The following is a 21,584-nucleotide window of genomic DNA, read 5'->3' as shown; positions in this document are numbered from 1 at the left end:
CCATACATATTTTTGAACGAAATTAATGCGTTTATTGTAAACTGAAACAATAGGAAGACTTCCTAAATCATAACAGAAAAATCTTAGAACTTCATGAATTTTCTTTAAGAGTCTTCGTTTGTCACAAAATTGACAGAAAATTATAACATTTACACGTGAATTATTTTGAATAAGGCCTTTTGCCTATACAAATAAAAATGATGATACTAAAATCAACGCAATTTTATTTTATTGTGTCGAAAGCAAAAAAGTACTGCCGAATGGTAAAATATAAAAAAAAAAAAACAATGTCCTAATCTAAATGAAATACCAACAACGGAATCTTCCTCCGGTTCTATAGTTTCAATTGAATCCTGTAAAATTACTTCAAAAATACAGAAATGAAACAAAAACACTAGAACCTTCTTAATTAATTACATTCATTCTGTTGAACGTCCACCTTCTAGCGAATGAGAAACGAGCGAAGCAGCGTACGTTGGTTTGTTGAATTACATGTCACTAAAGAATTCGTATCGAAAAATACAATAAGGAGAAGGTTTTACATATAATTGAATAAAATATTGGGCCGGAGTCAATATCACCAGCGTATGCCACTATGAATACTAATAAACGAACATACGGTTGGAAAGAATGTCAAACATTTGTACGAGTCTTAGTTCCACTAGCACTACGGTTATATACGAGACTCTCTCGGCAGTCTGATTAAACAGCAATACTTTGCTATGTTTGAATTCAAGGGAACATGGAGTCGTTGACGCAATTGTATATATTTTTGAGTGCCAATGTTTTTGGATGGAGGCTATGTTATTTACATTCCTATCATATAAGAAAAAAAGACCATCATGGCCTCGTTGCTTCAGTGACGTTAAAATAACGAATTGGGCTATAAAACTGATAAGATTTTCAATTAGGACATTTCAGTAGCGGTCCAAGAAATAACTAGGGAATTAACGGTGTTACATGTCCGTTCTTTAAAATGAAACTAAAGATTTCGGCCCTACATATCTCCTTCTGGTCGTATCCCTGATTCACATTCCAATGAGACTAACTAATAAGGGAATAGGCTATAGACCTCCATCACTATATCATACATTTGAGTTTTTTTTTATGTCATAGGTGAGAGGACGGGCAAATGGGCCACCTGATGGTAAGTGATCACCACCGCCCATAGACATTGACGCTGTGAGTAATAATAACCATTCCTTATATTACACCAATGTGCCATCAACCTTGGGAGCTAAGATGTTATGTCCCTTGTGCCTGTAGTTACACTGGCTCACTCACCCTTCAAACCGGAACACAACAATACGAAGTATTGCTATTTGGTGGTAGAATATCTGATGAGCGGATGGTACGTACCCAGACGGGCTTGCACAAAGCCCTGCCACCAAGTAACAAGTGCATTCATTATACACACTGCGATAACCAGCTGTGAGCGAAATTCGGTCAGGACGTCATTATTTATTTGACAAACTAAGCAGTAATGTGTAGCGCCATTTGTTTCCATACACGCTATAAAGAAATATTTCATATAAGAACCTTTATTCTTGAAGGTTACAAAAGTATTACTACAGTTCATTTTAATATATTTTTATGTGGAAGAATATATAGGGTGTTCTGTAAAATGAATAAGCCTTATTAGATCATTATTAGCTTACCGTCTTCCCATTAAATTTGGGTCAGCGATTCGGCCTCCGTTCATCTCTATCTAAAGTAACTTCCCAGTACTTCGGTAATATGATGTTCTAGTATAAACGTAATCATAATCATTTATTTTCTAGAAATGTAACATTTCGCCTTTAAAGGCAAGAAAATATACTTATACAAAATAAAGTGACATAATTTTTTTTTTTAAACTATACGTAAAGTTACTTTGTATGTATGTACGTGGAAAAGATTTTTCTAGAAATGGGTCATATGTCAAAATTTCCTCGCGATACTTTACCGCTGAGTACAAATACAATTTAAGCATGAGAAATCAGATCCCCTCCTCTGGATTAAATGTATCATCGAAGACACTGAAAGCCCATTTGCGTGTCAATCAACATATTTTACTCGCTTACTGTATGCCTTGCGAGAATGTTACTTGGTTATATGAAGAGGTAATATATGTAACACTAGCTGCTCGACGCGACCTCACTCGGCTGTATTACACTATTCTATCATAAATTATTTTCGCGAATCTTTAATTCTTTACTCTGTCGAAGATCTCAAAAGGAATAATTTCCACCTGTTTTTTTTTTGCAATATTTTTCATTGATTCTTCGCTCCTATTGGTCGTAACATTATGGAATATAACCTACAGCCTTATTCGATAAATGGGCTATCTACCGTTCAAATTTATTTTTTGATCGGAACAGTAGTTAATGGGTTCAGCAGGTCTATTACGGTTATAGCATAGCAACTGTTGATATCAAATATTTGTTGCGGATTGAGCACCACAGTGCGTTCAACGAACCAACGAACTCTTCAGTTTTATAATATCAGTAAAGATACATAAATAAATTATAATAAGACGAATCGAGGCCTGTCCTTCTGTTACACTGTAACTATTTGACATGTTTTGTCCATTTAGAAACATTCTATATAACATACTGAGGGTGTGCGTTCTTTCGTGAAATACAAATGTGGAAATATGTCCTATGACAGTCTCATGGAAACCCTTTTTGTCGGAGCATAAACTATACCTATATATTCATACACCATACACCACGGTACTATGTCACATTATGATAAGTTTTATTATAAATTATTTTCATATTCGACAGTTTCGTGTACCTCAGAAAATATGAACCAGAATATCAATGCAAACATGGAAGAATACCTCCATCACCTGAACTATTTTATAAATATCTATTCACCTACGAAGACGGAAGCAACAATTTGAAAAAAAAAAAATCACGTACAATAAAGCAAAGTCAGAAAATTGCGAACACCGACAGACACTTGAAGGTCTTTCGATAGTTTCGCTGTTTAATGTTTGTTACATAACAACTCGCTCTCTGCCTGACTTTGCCTGTATGTGCTCAGTATTGAGTATGATACTAAAAAACTCAATCTCACTTATACTTTATTCAACTAGGCTTTTACAAGTACGTTTGGAACGACATTTTACAGAATAGAGCGATCTTGTCACGCCTATCTCTATTAAAGAGCTCTTCTATTACCATTGCTCAAAATATATCGGACGAATTTTAATCGAATAACGACAAATATTTACATAATATATATATTTCTATTTATCATAAAAAGTATAATCTGACAAAATAAAAAAGTTATTTCTCAATCAAACAACCAAACAAAACGGACCTATTTATAAAACTAGCTGTATCATACAAAGTTTCCGTGTCAACATGACGTATCAATCAAGATGTAAATACACGCCAGACCTCGTCGAAGCGATAAATAATTCGCCATGAGATATCGACGTACATCGGATAGGTTGAATACTAAATCGCTGCGAGACCTGCTCGAACTGGCTGTGGGTCACGACAGCGTAGAACTTTTAGCGAAATGTGACGGGGAAAATGAGACGAGTAATTTAATTTGAACACATATGTACCGATTTGGTGCAGCTCTAAGTCAAATTGAAGAAAGAAAATCATAATTTGTAATATTTGCGTTATTCATACAAAACTATTGGAATAAAAGAGAGTCAATCGTAATCGTAAAAGGCACGTCTATATTTACTTGGTGGTAGGGCTTTGTGCTAGCCCGCCTGGGTAGATACCACCCACTCAGAGTGAGCCAGTGTAGCTACAGGCACAAGAGACATTACAGCTTAGTTCCCAAGGTTAGTGGTGCATTGGCGATGTAATGAATGGTTTTTATTTACTTATAGCGCCATTGTTTATGGGTGGTGGTGACCACTTACGTGAACGGTATATAGGCTTAAGTGCTATAGCGCCATCTAGCGATGAGATATAACATAGTGGGTAATATAACAATTATTTCCAATTTAGACAGACCGGTCATGTGTGTTTCTAGTGTTTTAGGCCTAAAGGATTGACGCGGTAGCCGATGGATACCGGTGAGGAAAAGCCCGGGTGAAGAGGAAACCGTCGAGGCCCGTATCCGGACTGGACTTCAGACCAGTCAGGAAGAATCACACTATATTAAAAATATATATATATATTGATTGACAATGTCAATATTTTTTTTATAGGTCTGAACCGAGATTCGGACACAAATAGTTTGGCAGCTAAGCTACCCGCTAAACCAATGTGGCATTCAACGGGAAAAAAATATATAAAATCAAGTTAGCGTCATCAATAAAACGTCACGTATTAAAATTGACCTTAAAAAGTGTACAACTACATTTAGCTTTGAGAAAAAAAAATGCAGAAATACAAAATTCGAAAAAAAGCATCCATTTGGCGCAAAACTCTTTCTTTCCAAAGTCCCAAAAAGGCACTTCTAAACATACGAGAACCGCGGACGCACTTCATTACAATTCATTAATTTGTACCCTCCGAACTACCTTAAAATTTCAAACGAAACATTCAAAAATAAGAATCAAACTTTAAAACTATACACGCAAGATTCAAATTCCAAAAACGAACGTACCTTTGATTTTGATGCACATCATCAAACGAATATAGATTTTAATTGAAAGACGTAGTAGTGTCGTCATTTGGTTGAGGCGGTATGTGGGGGTAGTTGAATATTTTAGTGAGTCGAGTTGCGTGATAGTACAACATTCCATGTCAGTTCGCATCGTACCGTCACGGAAGGTAACGAGCATTTGATATAAGATATATGGCGATAAATATACCTTAATATTTCGAATTTCGTTAGGACCTGTCATACGCAGCGAATCATTACGTAATACGAGTTGGTAGCGCTCTGATATTGAATAGTCGGACGTCAAATGCTTAGAACGTTTCTGTTTTGAATTGTTGAATTTGAATTGAAGGTCATTGACCTTAACAATTCAATGACTAAATCTGCATCTGCATTTCGAGTATATCTGCATTGACTCGGTATTAGTATTTTATAAAATACTCCAGAAAATCTCGCTCACAGACAAGAAAAACGAACGTGATAAGAGTTACTTGGTGTGTAGGGTTTTTTGCAAGCTCGTATGGGTAGATCCACCCACTCATCATTTATTCTAATGCCAAACAGCAATACTGAGTACTGTTGTATTCAGGTTTGAAGGATCGGTGAGCCAGTGTGACTACAGGTACAAGGGACATAAAACCCTAGTTTCCGCGACATAACATCTTAGATTCAGGTCGCGTTGGTAACAACTATTTATATTTCTCACTGTACTAATGTATAAAAGCAGTGGTGACTAACCACCAGGTGACCCATTCGCCAGTCCGCCTACCTATATGATATAAACAAAAGTGTTATCATTTGTTATATTTGTATTTACATTGCGATGCTGCTCAGAAATATAAAGATGCAATCACATAACACAACAACGTAAATGAAAATCTTAGGAAATACAATGACACAAATTTGACATTTTACAAGATTAAACGTTAAGCTACGACAAGTTCAATCTATATTTTTCCGACAAGAACCGGTAAGAAGCTACTAAGTTGTAGTTTTTATCCACACACACATTTATCGCGCAAGGAATAAATTTTTCTACACTGACATCAATGTATCGTAATAGTTCCGTTATAACAAAAGCCGTTTTCACTATATATTAAAAAAAAAAAAGCATGAGAGCATTTTTCTAAGTGACAAATACTTAATAATTCCTAGTCCTTGTATTAAGTAATATTTCAGTGTTATTATTTTAACATCTGGTACGAGTACTTATTGCTCGCATGGCGTGGCCCTATTAATTATCTGCTTTTTAATTTGCTCCCTGTACACCTAAGTTATTTCTCCTGGTATAATATTCTATGCAATGTCTATCGATACTCTTATACTTGATCTTTTTTATATATATATATATGTATGTATATACAATAGCTAGCTAAGAATTTAGAGCCTGTAGCAACCATAATGTTGCATTATATCAGCGAAAACCAAATTTAGAATTGTACCATTCTTTTCGCAGGACACGTATATAATATAAAAAGTATATATGATAAAAATATTAACAAAACATCTCCGGTGGTCTGAAGCAAATTATCCCATTCTATGAACGGAAGATATATCGGCTAATGACAATGGATGGATGTCATATCAATGGATAGGCTATTAATTAAAATGCTTTTTAAATTACATAGCTACGATATTATACATGGGAAGGACAACGTATGTTGAGATTTGTTAGTTTTTTTTTTATGTCATAGTTGGCAAACGAGCAGGAGGCTCATCTGATGGAAAGTGACTACCACCGCCCATGGACATCTGCAACACCGGGGGGCTTGCAAGGGCGTTGCCAGCCTTTAAGGAAGGAGTATGCTCTTTTCTTGAAGGTTCCCAAGTCGTATCGGTTCGGAAAAAGCTGGTCCCACAGAGTGGTTGTGCGAGGCAGAAAATGTCTTAAAAATCGCGCTGTTGTGGATTTAGTATAACATATTAGTTGCTATGACCAGCATTGTAAAAAAATATTCCAATTTTCTTACAGCGCTATTGTCCAGTGTGCAGCGATGAGCACTTACCATTAGTTGGAAAATATTCCTGGCTATTGAAAATTAAATATCCTTATCAAAAATTTGGGCAATAATATATACAATAGAATAAATATTCCCCTCTTTTAAAATCAATTATTATTTATATAATAAATGTCATGAACCGTTTGATGAAATTAATTGGAAAGGTCAAATATGTCACAACCGAGTCACTGAAAGTAGAGAAATTTCATTACACAAAGTAAGACGAGTAAAAAATATTCGTTTACACGAAACACTCGCAAAGGAAATCGATATTATTGCCTAATTATTGTCGTATTAATCCTTGTTATTGCTTCCGTGCTTCCAAGAACGCGAATTCAGAGCCGGTTATTATCAATAAACGGTTAGAACACTAACGGCCTTGAATATAATCTAACTAGCACGTCATAAGTGAAATGCTATCTAACTCCATAACGACTTAAACACTTTCATAACTCAACTGACTTATTTGAATAGTAACCTATAAGGTTCGAGATCCGAGATTGGAATCCCGAGACGCCCCCATAAAAAAGTTACTGGGTTTCTTCCGTCAAGACATTCTTCAGTAGAGCTTGGAAGTGGAGACTTTCGTGCCAACGGAAACACGTAAAGCAGTTGGTCCTGTTTAAGAATGCGCTCCGATCGTGTCGGGTTTGCCAATCCAACGGATTATGAGAGTGAATTATGTAGTTAAACTGGCTCACTAAATCTTTGAACCGGAACACAAACATACTAACTATTGCTGCATCGCGGTAGAATATGTGATGAGTACCGAGTAGTGAGAATATGAGGGGGTACCTACCTGGAGGAGCTTGCACTAAGTCCCATCACCAAGTGAATTGCATTGCTATTATCGTTTTAAAAACAATACAAGCTGTACGCGCGAGAGATAAGTGGACTGTAGTTGAGTTATAAGGGGAGTTGTTACCTCAAAATCGCGCTCTTAATTTTGACGAAGCGTTCTTCTTGGGAGCGCTCCCTTGGTCTTCACACACTCGAAGAACACAGCCAAGGGATGAGTGATGTTACAGGAGAAGGATAGTAGTCCGTTACACTAGCTAATTTAGAAGCGCGGCGCACTCACAATGCACACGGCAAAATCATACATATATCGACAAAATTATTGACGTTTCAATGTATGCATAAACCTAAATACGCTACACAAGCACTATATCACAATTTGTAAAAATGTTCTTAATTAGTAAAAATATTTTTTTACAAATAATAAATAATCAGCCGTAAGCCCGTCTGTTGTACTTAATGCAAATTTTCTTAATCCAAATGTCAAATTTACTTTAAGTCTTGGTGTGCAATAAAGAATAAATAAATAATAATTCTATTCAAAGAAACGAGATTCACTTATATCTCTATTCCATCACAGACGTAACCAAACTAGAGTCTTTCTTAGCTCCTTGTCTTAAATCCATAGAAACTTCTATCGGTTCATCAAAATCGTTCTATCGGTAGCTAATAAGGCAACAAAAGACATTTTACAAGCTCGTCTCAAGACGTAACGATCGCTATGAATGTACTGGATCCGATTGTCATGTGAAATACTTCCATTGTCTTTGAAACAAGTCTAGAGTGTAGGGGATTCGATTGAAAGATAAAACAAAAACTGATGAATTTTTCTATAGTAAAAAAAATAGAGTAATTTTTTGGAAAAGTGAATTTTTTTTCCGAAGATTTTTATTTCAATCAAATAGATATAAGCATAGACACTAAACTTGATTTCGATTTTTTTAGGTGTTTGACAATAACATTATTAACATCATTTTTTATTTGTAAGCAGAGTTTGATGGTGTTTTGGATATACCCGTAAATATAGCAAACACTTGGAGTGCTGGCCAATACATAAAAATTAGTATCTATACATTTGAAACTAATATCCTAAAACAAGATGAAATGTATAAAGACCACTACCTCTAAATTCCTTGTATAAATTTTTAAATTCAAACTTTCCAAGATTTATATAATTTAAAAATACGGAAAATCGCGGTCACATTCTTTTTTTTTCATATTTAATTCAATAATTCATCTTTCCACCGTTACCTTTAATGTGGTCTTACCCCTATATCTAATGGACGGAAACGTAGGGGAGACTGGCAAAGGTAGTGGAAGGGGAAAAAGGGGGTGAGGAAATTGCACTTCGCAAGGTTTGCCGCCTGACCTCCTTATTGTATGGAAATACCGCATTCACGCGTAATGGTGAATCGGATGTAAGAGCGGTAATTAGAGAGGGGAAAAAAAAGGTTTTTTGCGTATCAAATTACGGTCTTTTAGGACATTTATGCGTTTAAAAACGTTGACCTATTATTTTACGTTCAGTGAATTAAATTAAAAGAAAAATTTAAGTAAAAATCTTGCGTGTTGACCGAAAGAACTATAGCAAAATGCTCGTATAAATTTTTCAATTATTGAGTGAATTTGACTATGTTTACAATTCCAAACTTGATCTTTCTTCCACATAACTATTTGAAATAATCCTGTTTGGAGTGGAAAAATCTAAAACTAGAAAATATGCTTTACCATTGAAATAAAATACATACGAAATCTGCCAGAAATTTTCCTTTCTCGTCCAGTTCGAAACGATCAAATCCGTTTGGTAAAATAGAAAAATCCCAATAAACTGACGGCATTGGAGCGCAAATCAAATATTTTGCCGCACAGCCACGCGCTTCCGAGCTGCGTGCTCCACAAATATTTAGCTTTATCAAACAACCCATATATTCGATTGTATCCTTTATAACTTAAGCTATAAGGACCATACTGGCGTGGGAAAACTATAGTCAATCTTTGACAAAACAAATTCTAGTTTCAACTACAACCGTTATGAGATAGTTCGTATTATTTAAATTAAATACAAGGTTACATTTTTAATTAAACTTGGAATATCTACTACCTAACGTACGTATATTTAGATATTTACCTAAAGATGTGAGGACGATGTATTTTGCATATTATTCGCATGCAAACGTTAGAAACGAAAGTCTTTTGATTCATAATCAACCTCTTGTGTGATCAATTTGTATCATTTAAAAAATAAACCAGCACTACTGAAAAAAATATTTAAAAAAAAAACTATAGTGTGTAAGATTTAGAATTCATTGTGAAAGTCATAAGCCATTTCAATTCTCTTCCCGCCTGTGCCCTGTATTCTTTACTTCTTTGTTTTTGGCTCACTCGCCATACCATACCGGAACACGATATGAAGCATAGCTGCTAAGCGATGGTATAACTTACTAGTAGGTGGTATGTACCGAGGCAGAGAAAAATTAAGGTATATTATTGATAGTCGGGATAAAATAATTAGTACAAATTTCGAAATTTCAACTAAACTAGAAACAGTTATCTCTGAAGTAATCTTACTTAAGAAATTGTAAGACCGGATTTTATCCATTAAAAAACAATAACTCAATTGAATTGATTTTTTAGGATAAAGATTATTCTCAATTTTAATTATTTACATCTTACACAACTTCCATTACCAAAGTCCTACACAAAATGATAACGTTTCTTTTAAATGTAAACAGGTAGAAAACATTGACAACTTGAGCTGAAAATAGTAACCGCTCTAAACGTAATAGTGCTAGTCCAAAATCCCTCTTACAAGGATGTGAGCGATAGCATATTGCTATCTGTAATCATTGGAGACGAGCCAAAATGATCCAACGACGGCTTTGTATCGAAGGTAGTTCCAAGATTTGTGACACTTGCCAAGCCGTTGTCTCGTGTAGATATTACCTGTCTAGCGTATTAGTTTCTTTGTAAACAGAAGTCTAATCTTGGACTTTATATTAGACAGTTCATTGTTTATTTACGAAACCTTTCTGATTAAATTTACTCAAACATGAAAATGTATCTGTTTGAACGTTTTTCGTGCTGATTCATTTTAATTTACATTTAACATTTTCCATAATTAACGAAGTACGTTCATAATAACGTCAAAACCACAACCATTAAATTGAAATAATAACAAACGGAAAATTGAAAGAAATAAACAAAGAATCATTAAAAGTTTCACCTGATCGAGGCCCACGTTGGGCGCCAAAACGGCGTCGTAAAAATAAACGTAGCGGAACTGAGGCGAAACTTGCGAAATAAAAATATTTCATACGAATGCTCATTTTAACGATCGAACTGACTTGAAGCAACTCACTTTGTATACAACTACACGGATTATGTTTCAATATTGCCAATCTATTTAAGTATCTTACGTTTTATTTAGGCAACCTCTTAAATCTTTCCATACTAAACTTTTCTGATTCTTAATAAAAATTTAAATAACATAACACTATGATAATATATTCAGTAAGTCGATTAAAGGATAGTAGATTTTTAAGAGTAATATTTGTAGTAGACGTAAAAGTTTGGTTGGTTACCCAAATGTTTACGACAGAATATTTTATGGTTAGTATTCGTCTAACTCCATAGACTGCATGCAATGTAATACATGTCAATCGTAGTCTCGGTTGTTAAATTCTATGTTTCTGAACTCCTTTTATTACAATGGCTTACAACAAAAAATGCATGACGTTAAAACGTCATAAGTTTTTAGGTGCTATTTACCTACTTCAACATTTTTCATCCAAATTGTAACTATTTACGTCTTATTCTATACTCAAAGGTTGTCTGGAATATTGCTACATAAATTCTTAGTTATGAATAATTGTTTTAAGCTTATTGTTGAGTTCCAGCCTAAAGTAAGCCATATCAATTTAATTCAATCGGTAACTTCTTACGAAAATAAAAATACTGTAACAGAATAAATGCTTAAGGCAGTCAAACATTATGCGACGATGACATTTGCAATTTCCGCGGGAGGGAAATGGCCGACGAGAGATTTAGATTAGAGGAATTCAAATTCTTCGATTGACATTCGTGAATCTTTTATTATGCAAAGTAGATCATGTTTTGCGACAGATTAAAAAAAGGTTATCGTTTGAAGTCTTGAATAATAAATTTTATTCGGCTTACGTGTTTTTATACCATCTATAACGTATGATCGTAAATAGACTCTAAGAAATGGAGGATTATTGAGTTTTTTTGTTGACTACTTACTACCTACTGTTAAACGCAAAAGATAAAACGTGTTGATACAATTTTATTTAAATATATTCCAAAATTTCGACAAAGTAGATATTTATTTTTTAATTAAGTGTTTAAATATATTATGTGAAATACGTCAAGAAATATTTAAAAAGATCCAGTTCAGCTACAATGAGAAAATCTGAAAAGTTTGAAGAATAAATTTAAAGGCTTTTAAAAGAAAATTTTCCTTAATTTCACATTTCTACAAAGGACTCGACTATCGCAGTTGAATAAAAGTAAACGATGACTTTTAAAAGAATACGTTTCACTTTTAAAAGTTGCTATTTCAAACTGTCGCCTTCGTTAAAGTGCCAGTAAAGAGTAGTGAATTTCTTTTGTCAGTAGGGAAATATTTGCCCGAAAGAACTTCAAGTGACTTAAAACATTTTTTGGTATACAATTAGTCTACGAAAATTTTATGTAAATTTAAAAATGCCCCAACTGCCTGTAAACTTATCAATGGCAAAGTTGAAAGGGATTTACCGAGGGTATTAAACTTAGATGGCAATTTTAATTTCAAATTGGACGTATTTCAAATGTTCTACCTCGATTCTTTCATAATAGGAATGCAGACGATTATACAGGCTACATGAATGTAAGGGCCATGTAGGTACCACTCACTCATATTATAATCCGCCAAAAAGCAAAATTTTATACTATTGTATTCCGTTTCGAAAGGTGAGTGATATACATATGTAACTACAGGCAATGTAAGTAATTGTTAATATTTATTATAGCACCAATTTCTTACCAGGTGAGCGATTGGCTGTAACCACAGGCACAAGATACATAACGTCTCAGTGGCCAAGGTTGGTTGCGCATTAGCTTTGTAAGGAATTGTTGATATTTCTTATAGCGCCAATGTCTATCGGTGATAGTGACCACTTACCATCGTTCTTTTAGCCGGTCCGCCTATATACATATAATAAAAAAGTGGTTACATACCGGTAACATCCATAATGGCTCTATAAGAAATGTTAATTATTACTTACACCAAAAATGTTCATTGCATCTGTAAAACTATTCGATAAGTAATATCCAATCGAAAGTCAAAAATGCAGAATATTTGATTTAAGCCGTAGAATATTCATCAGAGTAAGAGATCACAGATCACGTGTTTTTATTCATAAATCAGTCAAAACTGGAACAATTTAAACACGAACAAAATTTTTTTATAAAAGTCATGTTCCAGGCAAATAATTTCCCTTCCATCAAATGGGATTAGACGCGTAATCCGTCACGATGCTCCGTTTCGGATATACGAATCTCAGAATCCTGGACATGCAGGTTTTCTCACGATGGTTTTCCTTCATCGTGTAGCGTGAGATGAATATAAATTTAATATTTGAAAAATTCAGACAAAAATAACTACGATATTGTTTCTGATATATTTTTTGATATTGTTGTGTATTATATACTATTGTGTTTTGTTCGGCAATCTGGTATTGATGGTGATGATTTCTGAACGATTTTGTACCATTCACAAATTTAACTAGTCACCTGCACAGAATGTACTCTAATAATCCGATGAGACGGACAAACGGGAAGAATTCAAGCGGAGGAACTCCGACTTTAGCTGGTTTCCGAGGAGTTAAGAAAAATAACTGATAGTCGAAACTCAAAGCACGAGAATTTCTTAAAATAATTCGAATGGAACTTCAAAATTGAGTTGGAATATTGTAATAGATAAAGTTAAATAAAACCTTGTAAGGTATTATATATTTTTATCGTCATAGTATGAATTGTAATGATCATTAATATGATTTTTTCGTTACAGAAAGACATTCAAAGAGCCACTACTGGACATAGTTCTCCTTTGACATTGGCTTTGACTTCTGAATCAAGGATCTTCTTCAGATCCTCGGTTTACATGCACGTGGAATACTCTTACTGTAATTTTATCAGCACCTGCGCGTATAATCCAAGTGATCTATCATAAGTGTTGTGAGACTTAGTATGATATTATGATGACACTGTGTTACTAAAACATAAAATTTCAACCTTGTAAGTGTATCTATGTCGTGTATGAATATTTATGCAACATGAATTTGCGAGAACGTTGTAAAATATTGTAGTTTGTATTTAATAAGGATTTATTTATAATTAGTTGTATAAACGTGTTCGATGCTATTGAAGTTATCATGCAATTTACCGCGAACATATAAATAGTCATGCGTTTTACAATAACACAAAAAATAATCATTTCTAAAAAAAAAAATATACTTCTGATTTTTAAAGTAAATACTTTTTGAATCAAAAGATAATTTCACTTTCAAAATATTTAGTTACGGATATTATCACACAATCAATGCCGAATTTAAACATAGTATATTTATTCGAAAACATTATTAAAACATTTGATTCATTCATTTTTCAAAATCATATTACACAACAGTTTAAATCAGCACTGATTGTTATAGCAACAGTACATATATTACGACATTTTAAAAATATTATCTTTGTTATGATACGTATATAAACAGGAGCTAAACAAAATATTGATCTGAACTTATTTTATCAAAATATACATACTTTTTCGCAGACTGATACAAAAATACTTTTGAATCGTTATTTTACAGCATATAAATAAATATAAATGTAAAGATCGCCGGTTCAGAATATAGATTCTAACGAGAAGCACCGTCAAGAAACTCAATAGTTATACTTTTTCACCAATTTACATAGCAGTACATTCATTTAATAAAATAATTATTTATATAATATACTCCGTGGTCGAGTAGTGTGTACACCGGTTTTCATGGGTGCGACGCTCCGAGGTCCCGGGTTCGATTCCCGGCCGAGTCGATGTAGAAAAATTTCACTAGTTTTCTATGTTGTCTTGGGTCTGGGTGTATGTGGTACCGTCGTTGCTTCTGATTTTCCATAACACAAGTGCTTTAGCTACTTACATTGGAATCAGAGTAATGTATGTGATGTTGTCCAGTATATATTATATTACTAAAAACCAATGATTATAATTCTATTATTTTTTTCAGCCATTTTTTATACCGAGTTATCCGTATTTAACAATGTTTTTTTTTAAATGAGATCTGAATTTATTAATAGGCAAAGTTAAAAATATCTTATTAAAGAATCGAAGATTTTGCCCCAGACAGGTTGAGTCGGTGAAGATGGAAGACTTTACTCAAAATGATCTCTCTATATTATTATGAACATAAAGACATTCATCATATTTAAGTTTGGCTCCTTTTCTTACACGTATTATGAACATTTCATACAGTATAGCTCAGTAAACTATTACACAATTCGATTTTATAAAATACGGCCATGACGACCTTCTAAATATAAAAGACAATAAGTATAACAAATCCACAGATAATATTGTTACAAATGTCGTAATACATGTTTCGATTGCGACAGATAAAATAAATTCAAGATCAGAATAATACACTCACATGTGTAGTCCCAGCTGTCTTGGTCGTTTTTGAAAACGTTTAGTCTTTCAGGCTGTAATAAAAAAAAAAAAACATTAATTCCATATTCATATACATAATATAACAGGCAACGTAAAGATAAAACACTATTTCTAGGTGATACTTCTTTCCACTTCGTTGTACATATAGAGATTTTTAGCGGTTCCAAAAAACAATTCAGTTGTATTTTTTCTTTTTTTTTTATGCCTGCTATCAGAACTACGTCATTTATGAAACCGATTTGAAAAACTTTTTTTTTTTCGCTCGGAGGTCGTACCTGACGTTTGGGCCGATTTAAGTTAAAAATAGCACAATAAGGGTGCTCAAGATCCTACAACAAATGAATAACTTTCAATCAGCTCGACACGGGGTTTGAATTCAGGATCTCGAGACCGGACTTAGAAACCAGCGACTAGTCAAAGACCAAAAGAAACAGTCAAAGAGGTTCTTATAAATATACATAGATCTGCTATCTATAGCTCGTATCGATATGGCATCAAAATGACCAGTCCTATATTGAGTTAGATTAATTGACCGACTGCAATCCGTCTCTTGTAACGGAATTATCTCTGAAATCGAATTACTATCGAGCCTAATTAAGTAAATGACGCGATTACCTGTCGGGCTATGATATAATGTATTTAATAACAGCTTTGTCTCTGCTTTCGAACGTTCGAAAAGGATATATTGTATTGGGTATGTACATACATATACATCCGATTAACCAACAACGCAGGACGTATAGTGCACAATTTTGGGCGCATACACAGGTCGAACGCCTCATTCTCATAATCACATGGAACGTCGAATCCGGCACTATCGGAAAGAGTTCAGGTGCAGAACGATCGGTTTTGAGTACTTTTACAGGATCGAGAGTGTACACTCTTCTATCTTTCAGTGAAAATTTTTCAACAGAAAAATCTTATAGGTTTTTAGGACCTTAGGATCTTATATCAACTCTATACCAACATCATAAATCTGGTAATTAAGAACTATGCGATTTTCTTGCCGTTTCTTCTCGCTGGAGGCGGCTTTCAGAAACGGTGGTAGAGTTGAAATATTGGCCATTCAAAAGTGCTTTACTATAATGTTTACTTATATAAAACAATTTTTGATTGCTTCGTTTCGAAATTTAACCCGTTATAAATTTGGACCAGCGACGTGACAAGGGTGATTTTCATGTCCTCGTACATACAAAAAGAGACCGTAAAAACATCCTAGTTAAAACCAAAACTTCGAAGTTATCTTACGAACAACATCCGATAACAGACGTAATGTTCATCTTATGCGTTAAAAAGCTCTCACTCCACTGGAACTTGGCTTCAAACATCGCGTTACTGAGCCAAGGATTTGGCAAACGTCAGTAGAATTGGCCAGTCTTAATGTTATTTACGATAACAATATTTTCTCGTATATGCTATCTCTTGCGTTTTACTACTGTCGACTAGTTCTTGCCCGTGGTTTTGTTCGCATTTATATCTATTAACAACTATTTAGCATTTTAATTTATCCTGTAATTGAATATTGAATGCTATATCGTAATATGAAATCAGTGGAACATTGGCGTAAAAAAAAACACACTTTGTTAAAATTGATTTGATTGGACTATCAAATAGATGATATCAAGTGATACTGCATTTAATATTATATTGTTGCCTTATTAGTCTTGGCTCAATTTTCGTTTGCAATTATATATATATATATATTCTAAATAAGTATAATTCTAGTATGATCTATGTTTTGGTGGCGCGCCAGAATTTTTATTATATTTATGAATATACATATCTCATAACGAAACTGGAAAATAATTTATCTCAAGTTACAAAAACAAAAGAGCCATTCCGTTATTTTCAGCTTGTTTTTATTTAAATATATAAGCGCCTATATATTATATTTATATATAGTTATATATAGTATAGCGCCTATATATATAGTTATACAATTAACTTAGTGATCGATACGACTCTAAGCTAAAACTCGAATGAAATAATTCATTTTTCTTTCTTTTTCCTTCCCGTGTTCTTTTCTATCTATTATTATATTGTTCGTCATCAGATCGTTCATACCCCTCCTCCCACACTCCATCCATGTTTTCTTAGTTCATCCTTTTACCCTCTACGCTCGTGGTCATAAATTGTTCACTCATAAAATAATAATAATAATAAACTCTATCTCATTGAGTTTCTTGGGTTTAGGTTCAGGTAGGTAGTAATAGCGACGGATTGATGACTACTAGGTGGTAGGGTTTAGTGGTAGGTACGCCCAACTATCAGATACGCTACCGTCAAACAGCGATATTAGGTATTGTTGTGATCCGGTTTGAAGGTGAATTAGCAAGTGTAACTACAGCCACAACGAATATGAAATCTTAGTGGCATTAGGACTAGTTACCAATATAAAAAAGCTTGGAGCTAATACTTGTTGATTTCCATGCGGGATATTATATATGTATATGTATTTAACTAATATAATTCATTTCAAATTTTGGAAAAGAGTAACAACTAAGTTTCTCGCTGGTTCTTCTCAATTGAATCTATATGCCGAACCGGTGGCGGTCTATCATATCAGTGATCACTATCGCTTACAAGATACTGATATTATGACAGTAAATTACCATCATGTAGTTTATTTGTCCGTCCGCGTATTTATTTTATAAAAAAAAAAACAAATAATAATAATAATAATTACCAACTCATTATAAAAACAATTACAGCTGTTTGTTCTACAATGGAGACACAGCTTTCGATTGTGTAAAATGACATAATTTGCTCGTAATGTATTTTAGCGTCATATTACAAATCGACCTCATAATTTGTTTAACGAATAAATATTAAAATACATATAGACAAAGATCGAAAAATAATCATTTATATAAGATAATTAAATATAAACATTACGAAGGATAGTTTGAGTAAATACACAAAGTGCAAATTAGTAAATAAACACAATATAAACACAAAAAATTAAAATATTTACTCATATAAAATTTCTAGAGTGTTAAATACCATAAATAAACATAAGATTGTTGTCGTATGACGTATTCATTGTTTCTATCGTAGCTCTACCATCAAAAGGAGGTTAAGGTCTACTCCGACCAAACTTCTCCAGAGAAATTGTATAATTTTATGGACTAAGTTCTGTTTCTCCATGTGCCAAGTATAGCAAACTAATGCTTGGCGGATTCCCGGTGCGCCTAGACGTTGAGTGGGTGTTTGTGGTGGTTAATTCCAGAAAGAAACTCCGTCTATCTATGTGAAGCTACACTCTTTCACAGGTTCAGTGGTTTGAACCGAATTTGATGAACTTTAATTTGGAGTAAGCTCGAAGACCAAGGTACTTTTATCTGTAAAACGCGACGGAAGCCGCAGGCGAAAACTAGTTTTAAATGAATTAAAAAACGTAACAATAGACAACGTCCACAATATATACTAGACAATAGATAATCGCGTCCATGTATTTTCGGAGTAACGGCCGAGAGGTACACAAAATATTTTTTGTCACCTGATTTATCTCACGATATATCGGCCGTGCTCATGAATGAAAGCGATTCTGTAGACCCTGAATGAGATCGCTGATACTGTTTGCGCGTTAGAAATGTGAAATAAATCAAAGGTGATCTCGGGTCGTTATATATATTTCGAAAATATTCAACATCTTTGCCCGAAGTGGAGCACACACATTCGACATTTATGTATGAATATAGATAGAATCATATGATACTAGGGCATTTTTTCACCTGTTCTCAGTTCTCTGAAGTGTTTTTTCAATCCTGTGGCAGATGTTTACTAATCAATAAACGAGTATAACGATCCTATAATCTTTTACGTTGCTTCACTTAATATAGTTTGTAAAATGACGATTCAAAAGTTCTTATAAAAGCCTACTTGAATAAAGTATGTTTTGATTTTAATTTTTGAGAGGAGAAATTCATTGTTACTCTTTATCCCCAATGAAACACATAATAAATTAATAAATAGTATATTACATCTTCAAATATTTTTCACTTTAATAATAGCTCAATATTAATCAGTATTTAAGTTAGAAAAGAAGTGAGTATTCAGTGAGTTTGAATTGTTTTTTTTTTTTTGTGGAAACCGGTGGTACTGTATTAAAAATCAATACCGACACCCACACATACTAATGAGTGAATTTATCTAGATTAAGGCGTTATGTAAAAGCTTATGTTTAGTTAAACAATATTTTCTCTCTTTCTTTTATCATTGATTAGACATTTGAAAGAAGAAGACACAACATTGTTTAAATAATCCCTAATCATATTCTTATTGAGCCCCGTGGAATATATCGTGATAATGGCTCAAGAACTGATGGACGTCAGCGCAGTTCACATGGAACGACGATGAGCGTTAGTGTGGCACACATCATACAATGACAAAGTAGCCCTGCTTCTTATCAGAGAAACAGTATTAAGAGCGGGAGCCATCATGGAAAAATTGAAGTCTTCTATTACTGAGTATGCCATAGTTCCATTTGCAGTTGAAACAGTTTTGGAACAGAACAAGTTTGGACCTTGGTGTAATAATCAGAAAACTTTAATTGAAAAACATCTTATTGCCTCCACTGGTGACAGAAGGACTGGGTCATTTTTTGTCCGGAGGATCGAAAAAGCGATGTGACAGGAAAATACTTCTTGCATTCTTGCCCCCATTCCACATGGTCATGATTTGATTCTTAATGTAAATATTTTCTATAAAAGTAAAAAAAATTGATCACCCCTTAAACAATATTTATAGATAAAATGTTAAGTAACACAGCAAAGAATATTAAATAAGACATCAAATAAATAGTTCCAGAATAGTCGGAATAATTCTATCAACTTTCCGATCCAGTTGCAGCTTCCGTTGAATTGACTCGATGACACGATTGTCTTATAAAATAACGATTCGGGAGTGCTGCGAGCAGACATCATTGAATTTACTCAAGACACAAGAATTTACTCAAGAATAAAAATCGTTATTTAAATTTTTCTTCTTGGTTGTTTTTTCATTTTTTTTAAATAAAAAGAGGTAGATAGACGACTAAATGGACATGATGGTAAGGTGTCAGCACTGTTCATAGAAAAATTAACTTTGGGGATTAAGATATTACATTTTACTTGGCGGTAGGGCTTTGTGCAAGCCCTTCTGGGTAGGTACCATGCATTCATCAGATATTCTACCGCCAAACAGAAGTACTCAGTATTGTTGTGTTCCGGTTTGAAGGGCAGGTGAACCAGTGTAACTACAGTCACGAGGGACATAACATCTTAGTTCCCGAGGTTGGTGGCGCATTGGTGTTATAAGGAATGGTTAATATCTCTTATAGCGGCATTGTCTATGGGCGGTAAGTATTTATTTGCTTTCAATGATTATCCAATGATAAATATTATATAAACACATCACAAAGTATCGCATTAAACAGTTAATTTCCCTGTTATTTTGCCATTACGCACCGGTTCAGGGGTGAATTTTTGCCAACGGAAGTGTCATAATAGTCCCTTTGTCGCTAAGGTCCCTCGGACCGTGTCGTAATTTGTCGAGGCTAATCTAAAGTATTATAAATATTTATTAGACGTTGTACGCGTTTAAGGCACGTTTATTGTACGCCTGACGGTTATATTTTTGGGTTTTGACGTTTATTGTCATTGTGTACTCACACGATATCTACTCGTACAAACGACGACAACGGGGTGAGAAAATGGTCGTATTAATATTAAATTGAGAGCCAAGGCGGGTTTATGTCTCTACTTCTTTTTTAAGGTCTGTAGGCGGTGGCCTTGCAAATGGGCCACGTGGTGAGGTTTTTTTATTTTTTATTTTTTTGTAATAGGAAGTAATTTTTAATTTTACTCATATGATAAGTGGTCACCACCGCCCATAGACATTATCGCTGTAAGAAATAACCTTTCCTGACATTACACCAATGCTCCACCATTCTTGGGAGCAAAGATGTTTTGTCCCTTGTGTCTGTAGTTACACTGGCCCACTCACCCTTCAAACCGGAACATAACAATACTAAGCATTGCATTGTATTGGTAGAATATCTGATGAATTGGTGGTACCTTCCCCGACGAGCTTGCACTATCTGCAAGGGGTGCTTATTGTTTCTTATACTGTCAATGTCTATCGGACAATCTGTGTACTGATTTTGAATAAAATAAATTCAAAGAACCCACAGTATCTTAAAATGCAACTGTGGATTCAAATCTGGATATCACACGCTAAATAATCACGTGTTTAATTCTTATACACCTCGTACTCGGCTGAGTGAGTCGTATAAAATTTTGCCGTATGTTTCCATCAACATCATCCTAGGGTCTTTTAATAGGCGAGATTTGCCCAGCAGCAGCACTTAGAAGTACGTAAATATTTCCAAACAGAGGTTGAAAATGAGGATGATTAAATTATTTAAAACAGAGTTGAAGGTTAACTTACTTTTAAATGATACTCTGCAGCTCAACGGCTAAGCCTTTATTGATTAAGTATCTTACACAGCAAACTAT

General features: G+C 34.1%; 1 protein-coding gene across 2 annotated transcripts in view; it reads right to left on the bottom strand.

The window, feature by feature from the left end:
• The window catches only part of LOC113391955 (heterogeneous nuclear ribonucleoprotein L), a 385,528-nt gene that overhangs the window by 36,326 nt on the left and 327,618 nt on the right, over positions 1-21,584 (bottom strand). For both annotated transcript variants that reach the window (XM_064219358.1, XM_064219359.1), the window contains exon 5: positions 15,068-15,119. In XM_064219358.1, the coding sequence (XP_064075428.1) occupies positions 15,068-15,119 (52 nt within the window). The remainder of the gene's footprint in view (positions 1-15,067; positions 15,120-21,584) is intronic.

The sequence above is a fragment of the Vanessa tameamea genome, chromosome 27 (assembly GCF_037043105.1).
Source record: "Vanessa tameamea isolate UH-Manoa-2023 chromosome 27, ilVanTame1 primary haplotype, whole genome shotgun sequence".
Lineage (NCBI taxonomy): Eukaryota > Metazoa > Arthropoda > Insecta > Lepidoptera > Nymphalidae > Vanessa > Vanessa tameamea.
This window is presented reverse-complemented; position numbering and strand designations above follow the sequence as displayed.